The 25,473-nt window shown below is 41.2% G+C and overlaps 1 protein-coding gene across 3 annotated transcripts in view; it reads right to left on the minus strand.

The window, feature by feature from the left end:
- Positions 1 to 4,316: 4,316 nt before the first annotated feature.
- LOC142436432 (histone deacetylase 8-like) overlaps positions 4,317 to 25,473 on the minus strand; it is a 158,483-nt gene continuing 137,326 nt past the window's right edge. The window contains exon 5 of one of the 3 annotated variants that reach the window (XM_075540085.1): positions 4,317 to 4,679. In XM_075540085.1, the coding sequence (XP_075396200.1) occupies positions 4,412 to 4,679 (268 nt within the window). In that variant the 3' untranslated portion in view covers positions 4,317 to 4,411. Of the gene's footprint in view, positions 4,680 to 12,257; positions 12,313 to 24,868; positions 25,019 to 25,473 lie in introns of those variants that run through there. The other 2 variants (XM_075540086.1, XM_075540088.1) reach the window with 2 other exon arrangements.

Raw genomic sequence — 25,473 nt, forward strand, 5'->3', positions numbered from 1 at the left:
TGCCAACAACCTGAGGTCCTGCACTCTGCCAGTGAGGGGCTTGGCTGCAGGCCCTAGCCCAGCATTTCTTATCAGATTTACTGTGACAAGCGATGGGAGAAAAGCAAGATGCTGTTAACAGCGCATCCGTTCAGACCCTGCTATTTAGAAATTTGGATTTATATTTTGTCAGAGAGAAGTAGCACTGATGTTAATCTTTGCACTACCCTTGGAAAAAAAGCATTCATAATCTTAAAACAATAATCCATAGCATTTGTGGAGCTCTGAGAACCAAGGGATGGTCAGAAGCATTTTTAGACAGATGTCTCATTTCATCTTCAAAGCACCCCAGTGAGGAATAAGAAAAGTTGGCTTATGACTTCCCTTTTGGAAAGTGAGTCTTTGGAAGCACAGAGAGGTCCAAGGTCACATAGTCAATAAGTTAGAGAGCCTGGATTTGAACCTGTGCGGTCTGCTGCCAGAGGTACTTTTTTTGCTCGTGTTTATTAAGGCAACTTGCAGCCCTGGCAAGGATTCAGATAGAATTGAGGATCATTTTTTTTAACAATTTATTAGGGGCTCATACAACTCTTATCACAGTTCATACATATACATACATCAATTGTATAAAGCACATCTGTACAGTCTTTGCCCTAATCATTTTTTTTCTCCTCTTTTCTTTTCTTACATTTTAATAGGGACTCATACAACTCTTATAACAATCCACCCATATTCACACTTCAATTGTATAAAGCACATCCATACATTCCCTACCCCAATCATTCTCAAAGCATTTGCTCTCCACTTAAGCCCTTTGCATCAGGTCCTCTTTTTTTCCCCCTCCCACCCCTTCCCCCCTCCCTCATGTGCCCTTGGTAATTTATACATCGTTATTTTGTCATATCTTGCCCTATCCGGAGTCTCCCTTCCCCGGTTCTCTGCTGTCCCTCTCCCATGGAAGAGGTCACATGTGGATCCTTGTAATCAGTTCCCCTTTTCCAACCCACTCACCCTCCACTCTCCCAGCATCGCCCCTCACACCCTTGGTCCTGAAGGTATCGTCCACCCTGGATTCCCTGTACCTCCAGCCCTCATATGTACCAGTATACAGCCTCTGCCCTATCCAGCCCTAACAGTGCTTCTCGCTATCCTTGTGGAGCCCTGGTGATGGGCTGGGCTGCTAAGTAGTAGGTTAAACAGGCTTTCCCCTCCTGTGAAAAGTTACACTCTCGGGAAACTCACGGGTTGCTCTGAATCAAGGTCAACTCAATGGCAGTGAGTTTGGCTTTTTAATGTCTCTTCCTGTTGTTGTTGTTGTTGTTAGTTTGCCATCCAGTTGGTTCTGGTCCATGGCAAACCTATTCACAGCAGAATGTAACAATAACAGCTCCTCCTCCATCCACCCAAGTGTTCCTATGCTCAGTCCTCTTGTTGTAGTCACTGTGTCAATCCAGGTCTTCAAGGGCCTTCACCCTTTTTTCACAGCCCTTCCATTTTTCTAAGCATGATGCCTCTCCAGGGACTGGTCTCCACTGACAACATGTCCAAAGTCTCACCATCCTTACTTCTAATGGGAATTCTGGCCGTACTTCCAAGACAGATTTTGTTTGTTCTTTTGGCAGTCCATGGTACTGTCAATATTCTTTGCCAGTACCATGGTTCAAATTCATACAGTTTACCTGGGTCTTCTTCACTCAATGGCAAGCTTTTCACATGCAGATGAGGCCAATGAAAATACCATGGTTTGGATCAGGTGCACTTCCTGCTTAAAGTAACATCCTAACTTTTCAACATTCTAAAGAGCTCTTATGCAGCAGATCTACCCAGTGCAATGTATCTTTTCATCTCTTGACTGCTGCTTCCAGGAGCATTGCTTGTGGATCCAGACAAGACAAAATCCTTGACAACTTCAAGTTTTTCTCGATTTATCATCATGTTACCTATTGGTTCAGTTGTGAGGACTTTGGTTTTCTTTGTGTTGAGTTGTATCCCACATTGAAGGTTGCAATCCTTGATCTTCACCAGCAAGTGCTTCAAGTCCCCCATCCTTGTCACCAAGCCAAACTGTGTCGTCTGCATATAGCAGGTTGTTAATAATATTTCCTCCAAATCTGATTCTGTGCTCTTCTTCATATAATTTGGCTTCTCTGATTATTTGCTCACCATACAGATTGAAAAAGTATAATAAGTGGGTGCAACCTGGATACACACCTTTCTTGATTCTTAAACCATGCAATCTACCCTTGTTCTATTTGTGCTACTGCTTCTTAATCCATGTACAAGGTTCACATGAGCAAGACAAAGTGTTCTGGAATTCCCTTCTCAAAACTATCCATGTTTTGTTATGATCCACACAGTCAGATACCTTGGGTGTTAATAAAACTTAAGTAAACATCTTTTGGGTATTCACTGCTTTCAGGCAAGATCCATCTGATATCTGATATCCTTTGTTCCACATCCTCTTCTGAATCTGGCTTAAACCTCTGGGAAACCAAACTCACTGCCTTGTAGTTGATGACAACTCATCCTGACCCTATAGTATAGGGTAGAACTAACTGCCTCTGTGAGTTTCTGAGACTGTACCTCATTATGGGAGTAGAAAACCTTGCCTTTCTCCCACGGAGTGACTGGTGGTTTTGAACTGCTGACCTTGGGGTTTGCAATCCAACCTGTAACCACTGTGCCACGATGGCTCTTGAATGCTGAATATGGTAACTTTCTGTCAATGAATCAATGCAACTGTTGTTGTATTAGCTGCAGTACAATTTGACTCACATGTGATGCCAATGATAGGGTTACATAATTTGACCATTCCGTTGGTCTCCCTTCTTTGGTATGTATACACATATGGATCTCTTCCAGTCCGTTAGCCAAGTAGCTGTATTCCAAATTTCTGACATAGATGAGTGAGTGCTGCCAGTGCTTTATCGGCTTGTGGAAACATTTCAATAGATATCCCAGCAATTCCTGGCATCTTGTTTTGGGCTAGTGCTTTCCATGCATCTTGGATTTCTTCTTTCCTGACCATTGGTTCTTGCTCATATGTTACCTCCTGAAATGGTTGAATGTTGGTCTATTATTTTTGATACAGTGACTCCATATTGTTTCCATCTTCCTCAGATGTTTCCTTCATTATTCAATATTTTGCCCATAGAATTTTTTAATATTGCACCTCGATACTTGACATTTTTCTTCAGTTCTTTCAGTTTAAGATATGCTGAATATATTCTGTTTTGGTTTTCTAACTCTAGGCCTTTGCACATTTTGTGATAATATTTTACTTTGTATTCTCGAGTTGTCCTTTGAAATTTTCTTTTTAGCTCTTTACTTCATCATTTCTTCCATTTGCCTTAGCTACTCTCTGATTAAGAGTAAGTTTCAGAGTCTCTTCTGATAAGCACTTGTATCTTTTCTTTATTTCCTTTTTTTAAAAATGACACTGTGCTTTATTCAGAGATGTTCTCAAAATTTGGTGGGTTATTATCAAGGTTGTATATTGACTCTCGTGTACTTGTTTGCATTTTCTTGAACTTCAACTTGAGCTCACATATGAACAATTGCTGATCTGTTCCACAATCAGCCCCTGGACTGGTTTCAGTTGCTGATATTGAGCTTCTTTTATTGTCTCTTCCCACAGGTGTAGTCAATTTGATTTCTGTGTATTCCATCTGGAGAAGTCCACATTTATGGTCACTTTTTTTGTTGTTGATCATATGTTTGAAGAAATCATTAATCATGCAAAATTCTAACATACAATCAAGATAAATTGGTAATTATTGGTGATTGGAGTGCAAATGTAGGAACCAAAGAGGAAAGAACAGAAGTTGGAAAATATAGTATGTGCTATCAGCAATTTATTGGTCTTGCAAACTCTGTCATGCGATCTCCAGCTTGGTTTCTATCACCAAGACCATATTTTTCAACTACTGATCCTTCCTCTTTGTTTTCAACTTTTGCATTCCAATAGCATTTTGATAGCAAGTCTGACAAATTTGGGACTGAATATGGTGGTAGAATTATTCAATTTCTGTGTCACCAGCTTTGGGTGGTTGGTGCATAAATTTGAACAATAGTTGTATTGATTGGTTCTCCTTGAAGGGGGCTACATAGCATCCTATCAAAGATAGCATTGTACATTAAAATAGATCTTAAAATGTCCTTTTGATGATGAATGCAATGTTGTTTCTCTTGATTGTGTCATTTCCAGCAGAGTAAACCATAAGATTTTCTGTTTCAAAATGGTCAATATCAGTCCATTTCAGCTAACTAATGCTTACAATATCAATCTTTATGTATTCCATTTCATTTTTAATGACTTCCAATGTCCCTAGATTCATATTTCATACATCCCAAGTTTCAATTATTAATGACGATTTGAACTGTTTCTCCTCATTTTGAGCTGTGCCCCATCAGCAAATGAAGGTCCTGATGGCTATACTCGATTTGCATCATTATGGTAGACTTGCCTATGAAAAGTCAGCTCTTCCTCTTCCTCAGCCGTATTTTGAGTACTTTCCAAGTTGAAGAGCTCATCTTCTGGCACACGTTCTGACAATGTTCTTCTGTTGTTCATGGGGGGTCTAGTAACTGACAGTGTTGCTGCTATCCATAGGGTTTTCAATGGCTCATTCTTCCCATGCGGGCAGCCAATTCCTTCTTCATTGTCTGTTCTTTGTCTGGAAGCTCTTTGGGTGACCCTGCTGGTATATGAAATGCCAATCACATAGCTCCCAGTATCACACAAAACAAAAGTCACCACAGTACCACAAAATGCCAGACAAGTGATGGACCTCTATTCTTAGTGAGACGTGGCCTGGTGGGAGGAGTGGGCCCTTAGTTGGTTCTGATCCACTTACTGGAACAAATACTGTTAGTTCTTATTTTGTAAATGTGAAATGCATAAAAGAGACCCCCCAAAATATCCTCCAATTCAGACTTTCTGCCTTTTAAAAGAGGATAACCCACTCTGATTCAAAGTAATTGAGGTGTTTTGTTTTCCCCTCCCTCTGAGGCTACAGAGACTAGACTAATCACAGCTGAGGTGGAGCGACTGAAATGACTTAAAGCACCAGCTAGACTGGCTGTCAGAAGCAGCTACAGTCAACAGCTACAGACTGACAGAGCTGCTCAGCCAAGAGCTGAGGGTTCTCAACTCCCACTTCTACTGATGGGCACAGCCAGTGGCCTCTGGGAGTTGACTGGAACCCAGCAGCCAGCTGTGAGGAGCAAGCTAATTCATCTCAGCCTGGCCCAGGTCATCAAGTCACTGAAGGAGTATCGGGAAAGAGGGAAGAAATTTGGGGTCCCACATTTGGCCACAGACAAAAGTTGTTCTGTGTTTAGAAAGTAGTTCTGGGCCTGAGTTTGGGGCAGGTGTGATGAAGGAAAGTGGGCTCCCTCCCTGCATCTGGGAACAGATGGTGGGGCTGCCCTGGAAACAGCAGGCCAGTCAGGTGGAGCAAAAAAGGCTTGGACTCTAAAGCCCTGGCAGGGCAAATGAAGCTACCTCGACTGTTTTTTCTTAACCCAATGGCTCCCGCTACCCTCACCACCCCCAACTAGGTAAAAGGGAAGAAAGATGCATTTACTTTACAGAGGCAACTTTCTAGAAAGGAGACCAGCCCACCAGCTGTGAAAGGTCCCCTTAAACCATTTTACTTTGAGCAGGAGGAAGAAATGTTGAGATTCCCAGAGCCACGTGGAATTGTGGATCCTCTAGTTTAGGTTCCAGTGATGCCAGAACGATTTTTCTAGAGAAAGTCAAAATTCCTGTTTTCTTAAAAACCTCCTGATTTTTTCAAAGGCGATTCAATAACATTGGATAGAAGCCAGTTAGGCCAAAGAGCCCTGGTGGCACCGTGGGTTATGTGTTGGGCAGCTAACTAGAAGGTCAGTAGTTTGAAACCACCAGTCACACTGGGGAGCGGGGGGTGGGGGATAGGGTGGGGGTTGTGCAGAGATGAGACTTTCTAGTCCATATAGAATTTCAACCTCGGAAACCCACAGGGGCAGTTCTGCTCGGTCTTACAGGGTCACGGTGAGTTGGAATCTTCTAGATGGCAGTGAATAAGCAGGCCAACCAGAGTCCACACAGGTCCTCATTTGGCTATGGGAGTCCCAAGTCTGTGACCCTCACAGAATCGACCTTTGTGTATCGATGTTAAAAGTGAGATCCAGAGAGGGGAGCGCCTGTCCGCTTGAGGAGCAACGAGTTGACTTTCCAGTCTCCAATCTGTAGCAGACACTCCCGGTGCTCCTTCTCTTCACTACCAAATTCCTGATTCTGTGTACTCGCCTCAGTCACCAAGGGCCAGCTCTGAAGGTCCCTTTGCTGGTGCTGGCTGAATGTGCTGAGGAACATATGCCCCTGGGAACAGCCCTGACCAGGCCCCTCACTCCTTGGATGGCAAAACTCTGAGAGGCGTGTGCTACACCCTACCCCTGGAGACTTCCTAAGTGATTAAGAAGCAGGTTCCCAGGTTTGTCATTGGATTCACAATCTATTTGTTATCGGTGGCCTTCCCTCCACTGGCTCACAACCCCACATCATTACCTGCATGCTCAGAGTTTCCTAAATAAGCTCATTGCCTTTAAGTCTTTGGCCAGGGTCTGCTTCAGTGAGAACCCAAACTAAGCCCAGGTCTGAATCGTTATGTGTCCTTCCTGCCATCCAGTTGATGCCGACTCATGGCAACTCTACAGTTTGGGGTAGAACTGCACCTGTGAGTTTCTGAGACTGGAACTCTTTTTTTTTTTAAACATTTTATTAGGGGCTCATACAACTCTTATTACAATCCATACATATACATACATCAATTGTATAAAGCATATCCGTACATTCTTTGCCCTAATCACTCTCAAAGCATTTGCTCTCCACTTAAGCCCTTTGCATCAGGTGCTCTTTTTTTTTTAACCTCCCTCCCCGCTCCCCACTCCATCATGAGCCCTTGATAATCTACAGATTGTTATTTTGTCATATCTTGCCCTATCCGGAGTCTCCCTCCCCCCCCTTCTCTGCCATCTGTCTCCCAGGGAGGAGGTTACATGTGGATCCTTGTAATCTGTTCCCCGTTTCCAACCCACTCACCCTCTACTCTCCCAGTATCACCCCTCACACTCCTGGTCCTGAAGGTATCATCCACCCTGGATTCCCTATGCCTCCAGCTCCTATATGTACCAGTGTACAACCTCTGCCCTATCCAGTCCTGCAAGGTAGAATACGGATCATGGTAGTTGTGGGAAGGAAGCATCCAGGATCTAGGGAAAAGCTGTGTTTTTCATCAGTACTACATCGCACCCTGACTGACCCATCTCCTCTCCTAAACCCCTTTGTGAGGGGATCTCCAGTGGCCAGCAAATGGGCTTTGGGTCTCCACTCTGCACTTCCCCCTTCATTCACTATTTTATATATATATATATATATATATACACACACACATATATATACATATACATACCATATATATGGTATGTATATATTTTTTGCATAATACCTTATACCTGGTACCTTTGGCACCATGTGATCGCACAGGCTGGTGTGCTTCTTCCATGTGGGCTTTTTTGCTTCTGAGCTAGATGGCAGCTTGTTCACCTTCAAGCCTTTAAGACCCCAGACACTATCTCTTTTGATAGCCAGGCACCATCAGCTTTCTTCGCCACATTTGCTTATGCACCCATTTGTCTTCGCCAATCGTATCATGGAGGTGTGCAGCCAATACTGTGATTTTTTTGTTTTTTGATGCCTGATAACTGATCCCTTCGGGACCTCGTGATCACACAGGTTGGTGTGCTCTTCCATGTGGGCTTTGTTGCTTCTGAGCTAGATGGCCGCTTGTTTATCTTCAAGTCTTTAAGACCCCAGACACTATCTCTTTTGAAAGCCGGGCACCATCAGCTTTCTTCACCACATTTACTTGTTCACCAGCTTTGGCTTCAGCAGTTGTGTCGGGAGGATGAGCACTGTAGAGTGCCAATTTAATAAAAGAAAGTATTCATGCATTGAGGGAGTGCTTGAGTTAAGGCCCAAGGTCCTGCCACCACCTTAATATTAAACCTATAAATATAGACACAGAGATCTATTTCCCCATACATATATATATATATATATATATATATATATATATATATATATATATATTTGCATGTACATGTCTTTGTCTAGACCTCTATAAATGCACTTTGACTCCTAGCTCTCTCCTCCATCTCCCTTGACTTTCCTCCTGTCCCACTACCATGCTCCGTCCCAACCTGGGTTACAGCTATACCTCTTCTTTACGTAATCTTACCCTTGATCATTCCCTACCAGGCCTGCCACTTCCCCCTTACTACCATTTTGAGTCCCATATTGTTCCCTTGTCCCTGTGTTTGTTAACACCACTTCCTTACCCCCCCCCGCACCTCCCCCTATCCCAAGTGCCCCCTTAACTGTTGGTCCTGTTGTTTTCCTCCAGATAGTTCATCCAGCCTGTCTTATTTAGACAGACCTGTGGAGACACTAACATGCACGAAAACAAGACAGAGGAAAACAGAGCAACAGTATACAACCAGACAACAAAACAACGAAAACAAACCACTGACAAAGAACAAAACAAAACACATCAAGAAAGAAGAGCTTATAGTTAGTTCAAGGATCATTTGTTGGACCTTAGGAGTGTTTTCCAATCCAGTCTGTTGAGGCACCACAACCTGGCCCCAAACTCCACTTTCAGCATTCCCTGGGGACCTTGCCACTCCATTCCCTTGCTGTTCCACTGCACTCCACCACACTTTGCCTCGGTGTGGTGGAATCAGGTTAGGTGCAATTCGCACACTGTGTCTCCAGTGCTGTCCCCTGTATCACCCTTGGTCACTGAGGGGCATCATGTCTCATAGTGGGGCCAGCCATGTTGTTCTCTTTGTCGACTGGCTGCTCTGAGACTAGAACTCTTTAGGGGAGTAGAAAGCCTCATCTTTCTCCCTTGGAGTGGCTGGGGATTTCAAATTTGCCATTTCAGACATTGCGTTTAGCAGCCCAACACATAACCCCTATACCCCACCATAGCTACAGAAAACAATAAAGAAACAAAATCCAACAACACTCATTGCCATTGGGTGAATAACAATCCTATCGAGAGAAAATACTCCGGCCTCCTGGGTTTCCAAGGCTATAACTCTTTGTAAAAATAAAATTGTGTTATGTTTACAATGAAAGTTTACATAACCGATTAGATTCTCATTTAACAAATTCTCTACTTGTTTAGTGACATTAGTTACTTTTTTCAATAAAAAGGAAAGCAGAATATTAAAAAAAGAACAAATGAAAACGTGTTAAGAGTAAAGACAAATGATAAGATGTTAATGTTTAACCTAATCATATCTGCAACAATACACTTTCTGATGTACTGACGGTGAGCAGGGTTTAATCCCATCCCTGGTGAATGGTCCCAGGGGATTTAATGGAGGCTTATTCTCTGTGGAATCTCTGCCAATGCATTTTGAGTTTTTATACTCATCTAAGGCTATAACTCTTTATGGGAGAAGAAAGCCTCATCTTTCTCCAAAGGAGCGACTGGTGAATTCCAACTGCTGACCTTGCAGTTAATAGCCCAACACATAACCCATTATGCCACCAGATGAGAGATTTGTCTCTGGGTGCCTTCCAATGCAAGCACTACAATTATGCAAGGAGGATATTTTTTTCTGTACTGGAGCCAGGTCAAGTCAGAACCAGTGTGTCCATGGTTTGCAGCGAAGTCAGAGGAAGAAGAGGGTAGACTGTCTATAACTTCTCATAGTCCAGGGAAATGCTAGGCCTGGAAGGTGGCATGCTGGCTCAACCATATTCAGAAAGTCCGCACATTAACCTCCCCGGCTCAAATAATTACCAGCACCATGTCTCTGAATATCACCTAAAAGCAAAATAGTGAAAGCACCATTTCCATTTCATAATACTTTTATTAAAAGTAAAGTTCAATTCAGTGATGTGAAGAAGCTGGGAAAATTATCTTTTCATTTCTTTCTTTTTCTTTCCCTCCCTTTCCCCTTCTTCTCCACAGAACTGAGAGGCAGAGGGAATAAAGGCAGCATGGCACCAACTGGAGGACACCGTGGGGTCAAGGTCACCATTTAACTCATGCTTGTCCAGTTTGGAGGGGCAACTGGATGTCCTCATTTGTGAATTTGCTTATTAATCTTTTTGAGTTAACAAGGTCATGGTAAAAAAGGATTGTTGGTGTTTTTTTTAGGAACCTTCTAGTCCAGTCCAACTCATAGTGACTCAATGCATCAGTGCAGAGCTCTCTAGACCAATGGTTCTCCACCTGTGGGACCCTTGCACAGGGTGACTGTAACAAAATTACAGTTATGAAGTAGCAATGAGAATATTTTTATGGTTGTGGAGGTCACCACAACATGAGGAACTGTATGAAAGGGTTGTGGCATTAGGAAGTTTGAGAACCACTGCTCTAGTCTTTTCTATGCTGTAATCTATACAAGAATGAGTTGCCTGGTTTTTCTTCCAAGAACAGAGCCACTGGTGGGTTCAAACCTTCAACCTTTTGGATAGCAGCTGAGCACTTAACCATTGTGCCTCCAGGGCTCTTTGATAAACTCTATTAGAGGGTCTTAACCATTGCAACCCCATGGATCCTTTTGGCATTTAGGAAAGGCTATGGAACACCTGCCCACTCCCCAGAATAATATTTCCAAATACCTCCAATGAAATACAGAATCACAAAGGCACAAATTGTATTGAAATGCAGTGATAAAAATAAAAGACATTGGATTTGTGGCAAATATACATGTTAATAAAAACATTAAATATGATCTGATAGTGGGTCTAATAAACCAAACCAACACCATTGAGTTGATCCTGACTCACTGTGACCCTATATAAAATTCCTCAGGCTAAATCTTTACAGGAGCAGATCATCTCACCTTCCTCTCAGTGAACAACTGGTGCCTTTGAACTGCCAACCTTGAGGTTACCTGCCCAACGGCTCACCCACAGCGTCACCGTGAGTTCTAGATAGTGATGAGCATGAACTGTACTCAACGATGGCTGCAACGACTAGCATGGGGTGTGAAAGCATGTAGAATTTCTCTCGGTGGTAATCGCATGGCTATTCTGAACACAGCTGTGGACATGCTAAACTGCCCTGCGAGCTTAGGGAAACTAACTCAACCAGGATTGTCCCTCATCCAATTTGACATTGCTCCCCAGCCTGCTGGGGCTCAGTGGCTCAGTGTTAGGGTCCCTTGTCTTTATACCAGGGCTGGCATGGAGAAAGTCATTCCTCTGCAGCCTTCTAGTGTGTGGGGGAAGATATTAGTGTTAAGCCTTGGCAGGAAATTGCTGGATTTTCCTGGCAGCCACATTCTTAATAACCATTTACTGGATACATATTATATTCTGAGGGTAAATTGGTGGTTCAGTTGTAGAATTCTCCTTTTTCATGTGGGGGATCTGGGTTTGAGTCCAAGACAATGAAACTCATGTGCATCCAACACTCATTTGTCAGGGGGATGCTTGGTTATTGCTGAGGTACTGAACTGATTCTGTGTTGCTATGGTACTGAAATGGGGAAGCTTGGTTGGATGCGGCTTTGAGACTGAACCTGTTTCTGTGATGTGTCCAGACTAAGATGAGCGATGAAGAAGAGCATGGCTTTCTTCTTCTGAAAACCAGTGAACGAAAACCCCTGTGAATCACAATCTGATGCACAACCAAAGAGATGGTGCAGGACCAGGGAGAATATTGCCCATGGAGTCACTGGGAGCTGGTTGTCACAGTGAGTTGGAATGGAGGCTGACTCAACAGCAGCTAACAACCATTGTGTTCCAGGCACTCGATTTGCTTTAAAAATCTAGCTCAGCCTTCTGGTACAGGGAAGTGATTAATCATGCCTACTTTATAGCACACCGTGAACCCTGATCAATGTCAGGCCCTGCTTGTGTTTTGTCCCTCCTTTTCCACATTCACATCACTTCCATTCCCCTCTTCAGACTAATACCCCCTGCTGGGTGCTTGGTGTGTGTGTGTCCTTATAGGCATACAGCCATGTGCACTAGACCATGCTGCTTGGTTAATGGGCTTTCAGCTTCCATGAATGGTACTGCAATATAAATCTCATTCCGTTTTTGACCTTTTCAACTCCTTGCAATGTCATTAAGAGTTATTGCCATGCTGCATATCAATTGTATGTGCTGCTGCGTGCCACTTGGTCATGAGCAATCATCATCTTTCTTTTGTTTCCTTCTTCAGTTGTCTGTTGATTGGCATCCAATTCAGCTCCAACTCTTCTCTACTGCAGGTATCAGTGTGGTGACCATTCTTGTAAAAATGTCCCAAGGGCCCTGTGAATTGGATAAATAACTTGGCCTATATACCCAGGAATTATGTGTTGGGCTGCTAACCCCAAGGTGAGCAGTTCCAACCCACCAGCTATTCCATGGAGCAAAGAGAGGCTGTCTGCTGTCGTAAGAATTTAGTTTTGTTAACCTAAAGCAGCAATTCTACTGTGCCTTGTAGGGTTGCTAATGAGGAAGAATCAACTGGGGTTTTGTTTGTTTTTATACATCCAGGAGAGAGCTTTGATGGGGGAGATATTAAGTGCTTGGCTGCTAACCCAAAGGTCAGTAGTTTGAAGCCGTCTTCCACACACTGTGGGATAAAGGCATGGCTGTCTACTTCCCAATAGAAGCCTTGAAAACATCATGGGACCATTCAACTTTGTTTGATAGGGTCACGAGGAATGAAAGTCAACTCAGTGACTGCGCTTCTTTGGTTGTATGCCCAGGAGGGGCTCACTAGGTCCTAGGGTCCATTCAATGGACTTTCACTAAGCTCTGCCAGATTACTGTGCAGCAAACCTGCATCATTAGCAGTGTTTCTCTGCTTTCCCCGGATCTCCAATGACACTTGGTATGTTTGACTTCCTAACTGTTGCCCGTTTGATGGTTTTAAAAGGCCAAGCACAATAAACTCATCTATCCCAGGCACTTTATGGTTCTGTAGCAGATTCTTAGGGTTGCCATGCCACATTCCTTTGACCCATCTCTGACACCATCTCACTGCCTTCCAGTCAATACCGACTCATAGCGATCCTGTGAGGCAGTGTACAATTGCCCCCTGCGAGTTTAAAACACTACAACTCTTTATTGGAGTAGAAAACCCCATCTTTCTTTCTTGGAGCTAGTAGTTTTGAGCTGCTGACCTTGAAGTTAGCAAACCAACTTGTAACCACTGCACTCCCAGGGCTCCTCCTGATATCCATCATAGCAGTGGCGAACGGCTCTATGTAAGTGCAGGCTCCTGCTGAAATGGTGTCTTATCACAACTGTGCAGCACGCAGCTCTCCATGTCCTTCTGCCTCGAAGCCTTTTCAAAGGCATGGAAAGCCAAACCCAGGAAGGTAGGAGAGGTCACCTTACTAGGAGGAATGCTCAACACCACTACAGGCGAAGAAGAGCCCAGCCTCCTGTTTCTGGTAGACAATTCTAGGACAGAACCCATGTTCCTCAGAAGTCCTGGGGGAATCAAGCCCCTGTATCCTACATTAAAAGCCTCAACACCCCATTCCCATTGTGATTGCTTCTCCCCCTAACTCAGTCTTGCGTCCGCTTTCTTATTCCCACTCCCTGCCATCAGATCTCAAATAGACTCCCTGCACCCAGGCCTGAGGAATAAGCTCGGCATGCACGGGCACTCTATCAAAGACACACATATTACTCTGAATCTCCAAAAGAACCCTGTGGGCTACGTGTGTAATCCCCAGTTCACAGATGAGAAATGGATTGAAAAACAGTGACACACCAATGATCACACAGGCAAGGGTTCAAGTCTGTGTCTATCAGTTATTCTTTTATTCAAGTATGCCTGAGAAGACTGGGTCTTAACACTTGAGCAATCTTCTTGGAAGAATAAGGCAAACTACAGAAAACACAAAATGAATATCGCTTTTGTTCGTTTATCCATTTGCAAAAGACATAATACCTATAGTGCTAAGAATAGTATTCAAAGTATCTATTACTACCCCCTCAAAGCTTACATACTAGTCACCAAACTCAAACAAATACAATGCTATCAAGTTGATTACAACTTATAGCAACCCCATATAGGGCTTCCAAGACTGTAAATCTTTACAGAAGCAGAGAGCTTCACTTTTCTCCCCCTGAGTGACTGGTGCATTTGAACTACTGACCTTGTGGTTAGCAGCCCATTGCTACATGATTAGTTCCATAATCATTACGCTTACTTAACTCTACATTCTTTTAATTATTTCTCTATCAGTCCAAATTGCATCTGGCTACATGGGAAAAAAACAAACCGACTCTAGTGGTCTAATCACAAAAGCTTAATTTTTCTTATATTAACACCAAAAATACCAAACCAGTTGCCACTGAATTGATTCTGATTTACAGTTACCCCCATATGATTCAGGGTAGAACTGTGCTCCATGAAGTTTTCAAGGGCTGAATTTTTAAATGTAGATTGCCAGGTTTTTCTTCCAAGGCATCTTTGGCTTAGGAGTGAATTGTGTTAACCCTTTGCACCACACAGGGGTTTGTCTTATACAATAGTAAGTCTTGAAATAGGTAGCCTAGGTCTGGCGTATTTGCTCAAGGACTCATCTTGGATATAGGAGAATGCATGCTTTTTGGTCTGCCAAACTCATGTAACCTATGTGACTCTCCCATCTTTCAATATTCTGACTAGGGAGCATGACAGCAGAAGAGCCAAGGACAAAAATGAAATGGGTTATGCCAGACAAGTGTTTTGCCTTAAACAACAACAAAAACTTTCTTGGGAGTCCTACTCAGTATCTTTCACCTACACATATTTGGCCCAAACTGGGTCAAATGTTTATGCATAGCTGCAAGGCAGCCTAGGAGTGAGCGATTTAAGTAGGTACATTATCACCCTAAACAAAATTGAGCTTCTATTAGTAGTAAGAATGAGAAAAATGGATACTGTTTAGGCATATAGCAGGGTTGGGTAGAATTCTATTTTGTGTCTTAATTTACATTTTGAATGAACTCAGAAAAGGTCATAGAGAGTAGAACAAAGGGATGGATACGCATCCAACCACCTCAACTACTCATTTCTTTTCATGCTCTCCCTCTAGCTTCCCTGAATAGTTCTTGGTTACACATTGGGCTGCTAATTGCACGGTCGGTATTTTGAAATCACCGGCTGCCCTTCGGGAGAAAGATGGGACTCTACTCTGTAAAGAGGTACAGTCTCAGAACCTCACAGGTACAATTTTATCCATGTCCTGTAGGGTCGATATGAGTTAGCATTGATTCAATGGCAGTGAGCTTGGTTTGGATAGATCTGTGGAATCTTAGGATGGAATAGTTTGAATACACAGAAAAAAATTCAGTGGAATCATAACCCTCCAAATAATTACCCTCTAAAGTCACAAAGATCAACTGTGTCCAGCATGGTGACAGTTTAGCATATGACATGGGGACATTGCTCATTTCCCAGTGTTGTTAATCAACAAAAACTCACACACTGCCACTTATAGTGACCCTATGCACAATAGAATAAAAGCCTTTCTAGTCCTGTGACATCCTCACAATGGTCACATTTTAGCCTATTGTTACAGCCACTGTGTTGATCCATCTCATTCCGGGTTTACGTGTTTTTTGATGATGCTCTACCAAGTATTTTGTCCTTTTCTAGGGACTAATTTCTCCTGATACCATGTTCAAAGTATATGAAATGAAGTTTTACCATCCTCACTTCTAAAACACATTCTGGCTGTACTTCTTCTGGGACAGACCTCTTTGTTCTGCTGGGCATTCGTGGTATATTCAATATTATTTGCAACATCATATTTTAAAGGTATCATATTTTCTTCAGTCTTCCTTAATTATGGTCCATCTTTCACATGCATATGTCAAACATTACCATCAAGTCTATTGTTATTCATAGTGACCATATAGGGTTTCCAAGGCTGTAAATCTTTACAGGGTCAAACAGCTTCCTCTTTCTTCTGTGGAGCAGCAAGTGGGTTGAACCACCAACCTTGCTGTGAGTCATTCAACCCATACCAGACACTGAAATTAAGACTCCTTTCACATGCATCTAAGGTGATTAAAAATATCAAGGCTAAAAGCAGGCATAACTTGCTAATCCCCAGAGTAAATCATTTGCTCTTTCACATTTTAAAGAGGTCTTTTACAACAGATTTTTCCAATGAAATACGTTGATTTATTGACTGCTGCTTCTGTGAGTATTGATTGTGGGTCCAAGTAAAATAGATGTTAGCTACATTTCTCTATTTGTAATGATGTTGTGTGTTTATATTTGTCAAGTTGAGAAGACATTTGTATTCTTAGTGTTGAAGACTAATTTATATGAGCTTTATCAGTAAGTACTTCAAGGCCTATTGACTTTCAGCCAGCAAGATTGGGTCATCTGCATAACACAGGTTGTTAATGATTCTTCCTCCAATTCAGATGCCTCAACTTCTTCATACAGAGCAGCTTCTCAGATTATTTGAATAAGTATAGTGTGATAGATAGGTAGGTTTATAGTGCCAACCTGGCCAATAGGAACATGTGGGATTAATAAGTTCGCAGTTTGATTAGTGGGCAAAGAGACAAATGGCTCAGCAAGCCACACCTATCTCTCAGTTGCTCTCTGGTGATCAGACCAGTGTGTGGCTGCCTTACCTAGTTCTGCAGTTTGCTGCCTGGCTGTACTGCCATATTTACTGTTGCATGGAAGTGAGTTAAACTGAGTCCTCTGTACTGCTATGTGGACTAATTAGCTGTTATATTCCTTCGTGTTCTATCTATCTATCAAATCATAAATGTCCTGGTTTTGTTTCTCTAGAGAACCCTGTCTAACACATATGGTGAAAGGATATAACCACAACACACACTCTCCTGATTTTAAACCACGCACTATCCCCTTGTTCTATTCGAACCACTTCCTGTTGGTTTATGTACAGGTACCACAGGAGCACAATTAAATGTACGGGAATTCCAATTGTTCTCATATGTATTCATATGCTACCCAAAGTTTGTTATGATACACAGTAAAGTCCTCTGCATAGTCAATAGTACATAAGTAAGCATTTTCCTTGTATCCTCTGTTTTCAGCCAAGGTCCATCTGAAATCAGCATTGATATACCTTGCCTCATGCCCTCTTTTAATACAGCCTGGATTTCTGGCAGCTTCCTGTTGACATATTGCTATAACTACTTTTAAAGTTATCTTCAATAAAATTGTACTTGCATGTCATATTAATGTTATTTTAAATTAATTTGCAGATTTTGTTGCGTCATATTTCTTTAGAATGGACACAAATATTAATCACTTCCAGTTGGTTGGCCAAATAGCTATCTTCCAAATTTCTTGACATGGACTATCACTGCATGAGCGTGTTGAAATATTTCCATTCCTATCCCTTCCTTGCTTTGCACTAATGCTTACATTGCAGCTTCAACTTCCTCTTGGCCTTTTGAACTAGTAGAACCTCAACTAATTCTTGGGTACAGAGACTGTATACTCCTTCCATGTTCTTTGGATTCTCCCTGCATCATTCAATAGTTTGATAAATAATCCTTCAACATTTTAGTCCAAGGCTTGGATTTTTTCTTCTGTTCTTTCAATTTATGATATGCTGACTGTACTCATTCCTTTTGCTTTCCTAATTCCAGGTCTTTACACGTTACAATATAATTGTTTACTTTATCTTCTCAAGCTGGCCTTTCAAATTTTTCTGTTCAACTCTTTTATTTCATAATTTCTTCCATTTGCTTTAGCTGCTTTAGGTTCAAGAGCAAGTTTCACAATCTCCTCTGATATCCACTGTAGTATTTTCTTTCTTTCCTGTATTATTAATGATCTTTTTGAGGAGCCCCCAATAAAATAATTTATGATAAATAAATAAATAGCACCAGTTCACATGACAAAAAAAAAAAAAGATTTATGACCTTGATGCTATTTCACAAGTCTTCTGGTAGCTGATCATTAATGTTCAATATGTCCGAATCATTCTTGAGATAGGCTCTAAATTCAGGTGAGATATTGTGATAGTAAAGTTTGGTGTCAATTTAGCTTGACCAGGATCTTCAGAAGGTGCAGGTCACAGTCTCCTTGGGGGTGTGACCTATTTCATAGCTATAAGTAGACTGTGGAGAATGGGCTCACCCTTTTTCTTCCTGATGAAAAGACCCTGGACCCTATGGCTAGCTTCTTGGGATGGCAATCACCATGAGACCTGCTGTCCCTAAGAGCTGTCTGTGGCCTGCCAACTGCCTGCTGACTTTGGATTCTCCCAACTCTGCCTCCACCAACCTGTGGTTTTCCTGTTTCTTGGGCTATTCCTCCACCAGCTTCATGAGTCTGGAAGGGCCTCTAGTTTGCATCTGATTTATGGGCTGGAGTTGGACTGGGGTTTCTTGTTGTGTGGACTTCTTAATGTAAAATTATTTATTGATATAAATTTCCTTCTTCTACATGTATCAGTATCACTGGTTTGTTTCTCTAGAAACCCCAGCCTACCACAGATATAATGTAGGCTGTATTTGGGCTCTTTTGCGTTCTTATTTTAATTTTCTTCAGGTATGACTTGAACTTGCATATTAGTAATTGATAGTCTGTTACATAGTTGGCCCCTGGTCTTATTTTGTCTCAATGATATTGAGCTTCTCTATCATGTCTTCCCACAGATTTAATCAGTTCCATTCCTGTGTATTCCACATGTATATATGCCGCTCCTGTTGTTGAATAAAGGTGTTTGCAATGAGGCAGTTATTGCTCTTGCAGAATTCTTTCGTGCATTCTTCAGCTTCTTTTCGATCCCCAAAGCCATAGTTTCTAATTACTCTTCCTTCCTTTATGTTTCCATGTGTGCATTCCAATTGTCAGCAATTATTAATGCATTTTCAGTACATGTGTGATCAATTTCAGACTAAAGAAGTTGGTACAATTCTTCATTGGCTTTAGTGGTTTGTGAGAAAATTTGAATAATGGTTCTATTAACCGGCCTTCCTTGTGTGTGAAGATAGATATTATTCTGTCACAGGCAGCATTGCATTTCAAGATAGATCTAGAAATGCTCTTTTTGAGGATGAAAGAGACATTCTTTTGAATTTGTCATTGTCAGCATAGTCATTCTTATCATTTTAAGATTCAAAGGGACTATTTCAACTCACCAATGCCTAGGATACTGATCTTTATAGGTCAGATTCCGTTTTTTATGATTTCCAATTTTCCTAGATTCTTATTTTTCACGTTTCATGTTCTGATTATTAATGAATGGTTGCAATGATTTTTCTCATTTTGAATTATAATCCATCAGCAAATGAAGGTGCCAGAAAGCTTTAGTACACTTTGTTGCTAGATGCCTTCAAGTCAGTTCTGTCTCATAATAATGCCTACACAACAGAATGAAACATTGCCTGGTCCTGCTCCATACTAAAAAATTTTGTTATGTTTGAGCCCATTGTTGTAGGAATTGTCTCGATCCATTTGATTGGGTGTCTTCCTCTTTTTGCAACCCTTCCACTGTAATGTGTATGATGTCCTCCAGGGACTGGTCTGTCCTGATAACATCTGCAAAGTACAGGAGATGAAGTCTCACCATCCTATCTGCCAAGGAACATTTAGCTGCACTTCTTCTCAGACAGATTTGTTTGTTCTTCTCTCCACCCATGGTACTTTCAGTATTTTTTTGTCAGTACCTTAATTCAAATGCACCAGTTCTCCTTCAGTCGTTCTCATTCAATGTTCAAATTTCACATGCATAAGGTGTGGCGGAAAATGCCATGCCTTGGGCCAGGCGCAACTTAATCCTAAGTGAAATTCTTGATCTTCCGTACTTTAAAGTGGTTATGTGCAGTAGATTTGCCTAATGCAATATGTTATTTGGTTTCTTGATTGTTGTTTCCATGAGCATTAGTTGTGAATCTAAGCAACACGAAATCCTTGATAACTTCAATATTTTCTCCATTTATTATGATGTTATCTCCAGCTCCTGTTGTGAGGTTTTGAGTTATCATTAAGGTGGACTCTACTTTAAGGAAGCTCTCTTTCTCGGTGATATTTTGATTGTTTTGCAATCTGAGGGGCTCATTTTCTGGCATTATATCAGACAATATTTTACTGCTATGCAGAAAGTTTTCAATGGTGAATCCCTCAGAAGTGGACTGATTGTTTTGTCGTCCTGTCAGTTCTTAGTCGGGAAGCTGTGTTGAAATCTGTTCACCGTGGGTGATCCTGTCTGGTAATTGAAGTACTAGTGGACTAACTCCCAGCATTACAGCAAAGCACAAGCTACCACAGTGCAGCAAATTGACAGATGGGGCGGGGGAGGGGAGTTGTCATTGTTAGACACTGTTAATTTGGCTCTAACTCATAGCACCCACATCCTGTTTCCTCACAGTGAATGTTGGAGACCGTTTTTGCAGCCAGTATGACAATTCATCCCATTGAGGACCTTCTTCTTTTTTTCACCACTCCACTTTACCAAGTATGATATCCTTCTCTAGGGACTATGCTCAGCTGTTAACATGTCCAAAGTATGTGATATGAAGTCTTGCCATTCTCACGTCTAGGAAGCATTCTGGCTCTACTTCCGCCAAGAAAGATTTGTTCCTTCTTCTGAAAGTCCATGGAATATTCAATATTCTTCAACAGCATCATAATTCAAAGACATCAACTTTTATTTTACCTTTCATAATTATTGTCCATTTTCAAGTACATATGAGGTGATTGAAAATGCCATAGTATGATAGTTATATAATTTGATGTCAGTTTGAAGATATGTAAAAGTGTAAGGTTGGTATCCAATCTGTCAATCACACCATAGCCTGATGGTGCCTCTTTGTGGCCATGGCCTTCTCATAAGGAGGGCCCTGGGAACCTCCCCTTCTTTTTGCATTCACCTGACTGCTTCCTGCCCACGTTGAGAGCTGCCAGAGTCTTGCCATGCTTCCATCGACCTTGGGTCCACAAGACATTGCAATCACTGGCCTTTGACATCCCTGCATTCTGCATCATTGCATGTAACTGCGTAAGTTGGAAAGGAACTTATGGGCTAGTGTTGGACTTATGGACTTGAGTTGGACTGGCCTGGGATATTTCCTTGAAATAGAAATACTATAATGACTTCTTGATAGAAAACTATTTATTGCACATATATGAGTAGCACTTGATTTGTGTCTCTAGTCAGCCTGTCTTACATCCAGTTCACTGCCATCAAGTTGATTCCAACCCTTAGCAACTCTATAGGACAGGGGAGAGATATCCCTGTGGGTTTCCAATACTGGAACTTTGTATGGGAGCTGAACTGTTGATCTTGTGTTGAGCAACCCAACTGGGTTGGTTCTGACGCATTATATTTGTAACCACTATACCACTAGGGCTCAGCTGTGCCTTATTCTTCAAAGTGACATCTTTTAACACTGGAATTGGTTCAGCAAGATCTACCAGTGTACTCGGTCATGTGACTTATTTTCTTTTTACACTGTCTTGATTGTCATGTGAGGGAAAATCTACAGAGTAAATTGATTTTCCTTACAATTCATGCAATGTTTTATGATATTGATTGCAATACCTACAATGCAATACTACTTTTCCTATTCCCTCCCTTTGTTTGCCGTTTCCATTGGTCTTTCGTTCCCATTCCTTCCTGCCTTCTGAGTAACTCCCTGACAAATGCTGGGCTCTGAATTGTACATCGTTGACAGTATAGGTCTCCTATTTGGGGGCTGAAAGTTGAGCCATGGAGGTGAGGTCAGGTGTCAAATGGGAATTCCACTAGTGCCTATCATATCCTAAGGTTAGTCTTCTTATTTTGAGTTCTACATTTTCCCAAGTTGATCCAGGGCCTACTACTATGAGTACTCTCAGAGCAATCTGCAGTGAGAACCCTATGCTATCTTGGTCTTCTGGACTCAGCGCTGTGGAGCCTGGGCTTCATGTGGTCAGTGAATCCCTTTCATCTTCTTTTGATGCTATCTGTGTAATTCTGTATTTTGAATTTCTCTTCCATTTTTTCAGCTAGTGAAATGCACATGCTTTTCATTTTTGCTGTCCTAATTCCAGGTCTTTGCACCTTTTCATGTAATTCTTTATTCCATCTTTTTAAATTCCCCTTTGAAATTTTATGTTCAGCTTCTTTATTCAGCGTCTTTACGTCATCAATTATTTCTATATTTCTCTCTCTCTCTTTTTCGTACTTCATCATTTCTTTCATTGGCTTCAGCTACTCCACATTCAAGGTGACATCCATTTTGTCTTTTCTTTAGTTTCTATCTTTTTAATTATCTTTGAATTTCTTTATTTATGATGTTCTTGATATTATTGCAGAACTCGTATCATCTCAGGTGATTTGTGTTCAATGTGTCAACTTTCTTCTTGAAGTATCCTCTAATTTAGATGAGATATACTCAAATTCATAGTTTGACTCTTGGGGACTTGTTTTAATTTTATTTGAATTCGAGTTGAATTTACCATTGATGGTTTGTTCCACAGTTGGTCTCCAGTCTCGTGACTGATGATATTGAACTTCTTTATACCGTAAATACTTGAGTATAAGCCGAGTTTTTTTCAGCACATTTTTTATGCTGAAAAAGCACCCCAGCTTTGGGGGGTAAAATTAGTTGCCTTGGGTTATACTCGAGTATATATAGTAGTTTATTTCAACAGATGTAGTTGATTTAATTCCTGTGTATTTCTATCCAATATACATGATCCATGTCTATGGTTACTGTTTACATCACTGAAAAATATATGTTCAATCAATAAACCATCCTTATTGGAATATTCTGTCATGAGATCTCCCATATGGCTTCCATCCCCATGGCCATATTTTCTAACTAGTGATCCTCCTCCTTAGTTTCCAATTTTTGCATTCAAGTCATCAGTAATCTTGATTGCATGTTTCATCAATTTCAGACTGAACAGGTTGGTAAAAATCCTCAATGGCTTTATTGTTAGCATTAGTGGTTGGTGTGTCAATTTGAATAATAACTTTATTAATTATTCATCCTTGTAGGTGTAATATATCCTACACCTAACAATGGTGAACATTGGAATCGATGTTGAAACATTCTCTTTTTTAACATGAAAGTCATCCATTCCTTTCAAATTTGTTACTCTGGTATGTAAACCATATTATTATGACATTCAAAATGGCCAATACCAGTCTATTTCAGTTCAATAACACCTAGAGTGTTTGATCTTTATGTGTTCCATTTTGTCATGGCTTCCAGTTTTTCTAGATCCATATTTCATGCATCCCATCTTCTTGTTAGTGGTTATTGCAGTACTGCTGTTTCTTCTCATTTTGAGTCATTGCCACATCAACAAATATAGGTCCTGAAAACTTTATATCACTAAGGTCAACTCTACTTTGAGGAGACAGCTCTTCCCCAATTATATTTTGAGTGTCTTCCAACTTGAGGGGTTCATCATCCTGCAGTATAAGAAACAATATTCCACTGCTATCAATGCGCTCCACAAACACCACTATTTTTTTCAGATGTAGATTGGCAGGTTATTCTTTCTAGTCTATTTAGCTTGTAAGCTTTTCTGAAAATTTTCCACCACGGGTAACTATGCTTGTGTTTGAAATACCAGTGGTATATCTCACAAGTTATGATAGTGCAAGAACCTGACATATCTGACAACTTGGCATGCTAGCCTAATTCCGAATGGCCAGCATATCTCTCTTCCTGCTTTCTCTAGTTTCTGTAGACCACTGTACCTGAGCATGCATGGCTTAGGAGGTTGTGGAGTTAATTCTTGCTTCCTGGAGTAACCCTTAACCAATGACCCATAGGAGTTGTTGGACAAATAGCCACACTCCGTCACATTCTGGGCAGAATAACTAGTGGATTTTCTAGAGTGTCTCCAGTAAGATTAACCTCCAGTTACTCACAATTTTAAATTGTTTGATAATGTACTTTTCATTGGCTGCCTTCTTTCCCTTTTCTGTTTCCCATTTCCTTATTGATATCTCCCCCCAAAAATGGCTTAATTAAAACCTTTGTCTCAGGATCTAATCCTATGGGGAACCAAAACTCAATCACACAAGACATTTGTCAAATCATGGACTTAGTGGTTATATCTATTATATGTGTAGGTCATGGAAGAGGAGGATTCATACCATCACTTTGAATAGTCATTCGGAGTGCCAACTGGGTCCCCAGCATAGATCCTGGACATCAAAACTCACTGTTTCCTGTATGATAACACTTCCTTTTAGACTTCTGTCATTCAAAAAACTCAACAAATAGCTTGCTGTCTCACTTCAAATTTTGTAGTGTGCAAATATGGCTATGTTTTCATTGTGTGTTTAGCCCTGGACAAATCAGCTTTGACCAGGAAGGTGAAGTCATGTGGAAAAACAAACCAAAAACACTAGCAGCTGTGTGTTGTGGAAGAAAACCCTGTGGATGAAGTGCAATTTTTAGGGAACAGAGACCAGAAAGATAAACCAATAAGTGTCCACTGTTCTGATGTTAAGGAGAACCCTGGTGAGGCAGTAATTAAGCACTTAAGGGCTAATCAATCAGCAGTTTAAACCCCCCATCTTCCCCAAGGAAGAGTTATGATGTGGCAGTCTGACCCCCTTAAGATTTACATTTATTACCACTACCAACTGATCTGAGAGGGATAGCATTAGGGAATCCTGGATAGCATTCTTAACGAGCTCTAATGGCAGAGTGGACTCCTCATTGAGCTCCTAACCACAAAGTAAGTGGTTCTAACCTATCAGTTGGTCCATGTGAGAAATATGAGTTTGTCTGCTCTGGTAAAGATTTAAGCCTTGGAAAATCAAAGGGTGAAGTTCTATTCTATCTTGTAGGGTCTCTATGAGTCAGCTTCAACACAATGATAATGAGTTTGCTTTGGAATTTTGGGATAGAAAGGAGAAATATGTGCAACAAAGTTTAAACTTATTTTAAAAGTTCAGGGGTATTGCTCAGAGAGAGATTCTTGGAACCCACAAGACTGTTGTCCTTAGGCACCTTCAAATCTGGAACTGAACTCACTCCCTTGGCTCAATCTTCAGCCAAACAATAGGTAGATCTATAAGGTAAAAAGTAACACTAATCAACTATTTGAATCAAAAGGATATAATTTATTCAAAGATAAAGTTCAGAAGGGTCAGGAAAGAAGGGGGAATGGAAACAGGAAATACAAGGAGGAAGTGCGATAAGTGATATTACGTTGAGCAGACTGCAGTCAATATCATGAAGCAAAATATGTGTGAACTGTCACATGGAAAACGGATGTATTCTGTAAAGCTTCACCCATCTCACAATAAAGAGATTTTTTTTCAGCCTTGGAAACCTATGAGGCAATACTATTCTGTCCTATAGGGTACCCATGAGTTGAAATCAACTCAGTGGCAATGGGATATTGATGCTGATGCTTTCTTCCGATTCTAAAAAATAGGGTTATTAGCAATTATTGTGGAAATAGCATGAATGAGACTATGTAAATGGGGTTGGTTACAGATAAATTCTAATATGTTAAAGGAT

Source organism: Tenrec ecaudatus, unplaced genomic scaffold (assembly GCF_050624435.1).
Source record: "Tenrec ecaudatus isolate mTenEca1 unplaced genomic scaffold, mTenEca1.hap1 Scaffold_268, whole genome shotgun sequence".
In the NCBI taxonomy this organism is placed as follows: domain Eukaryota; kingdom Metazoa; phylum Chordata; class Mammalia; order Afrosoricida; family Tenrecidae; genus Tenrec; species Tenrec ecaudatus.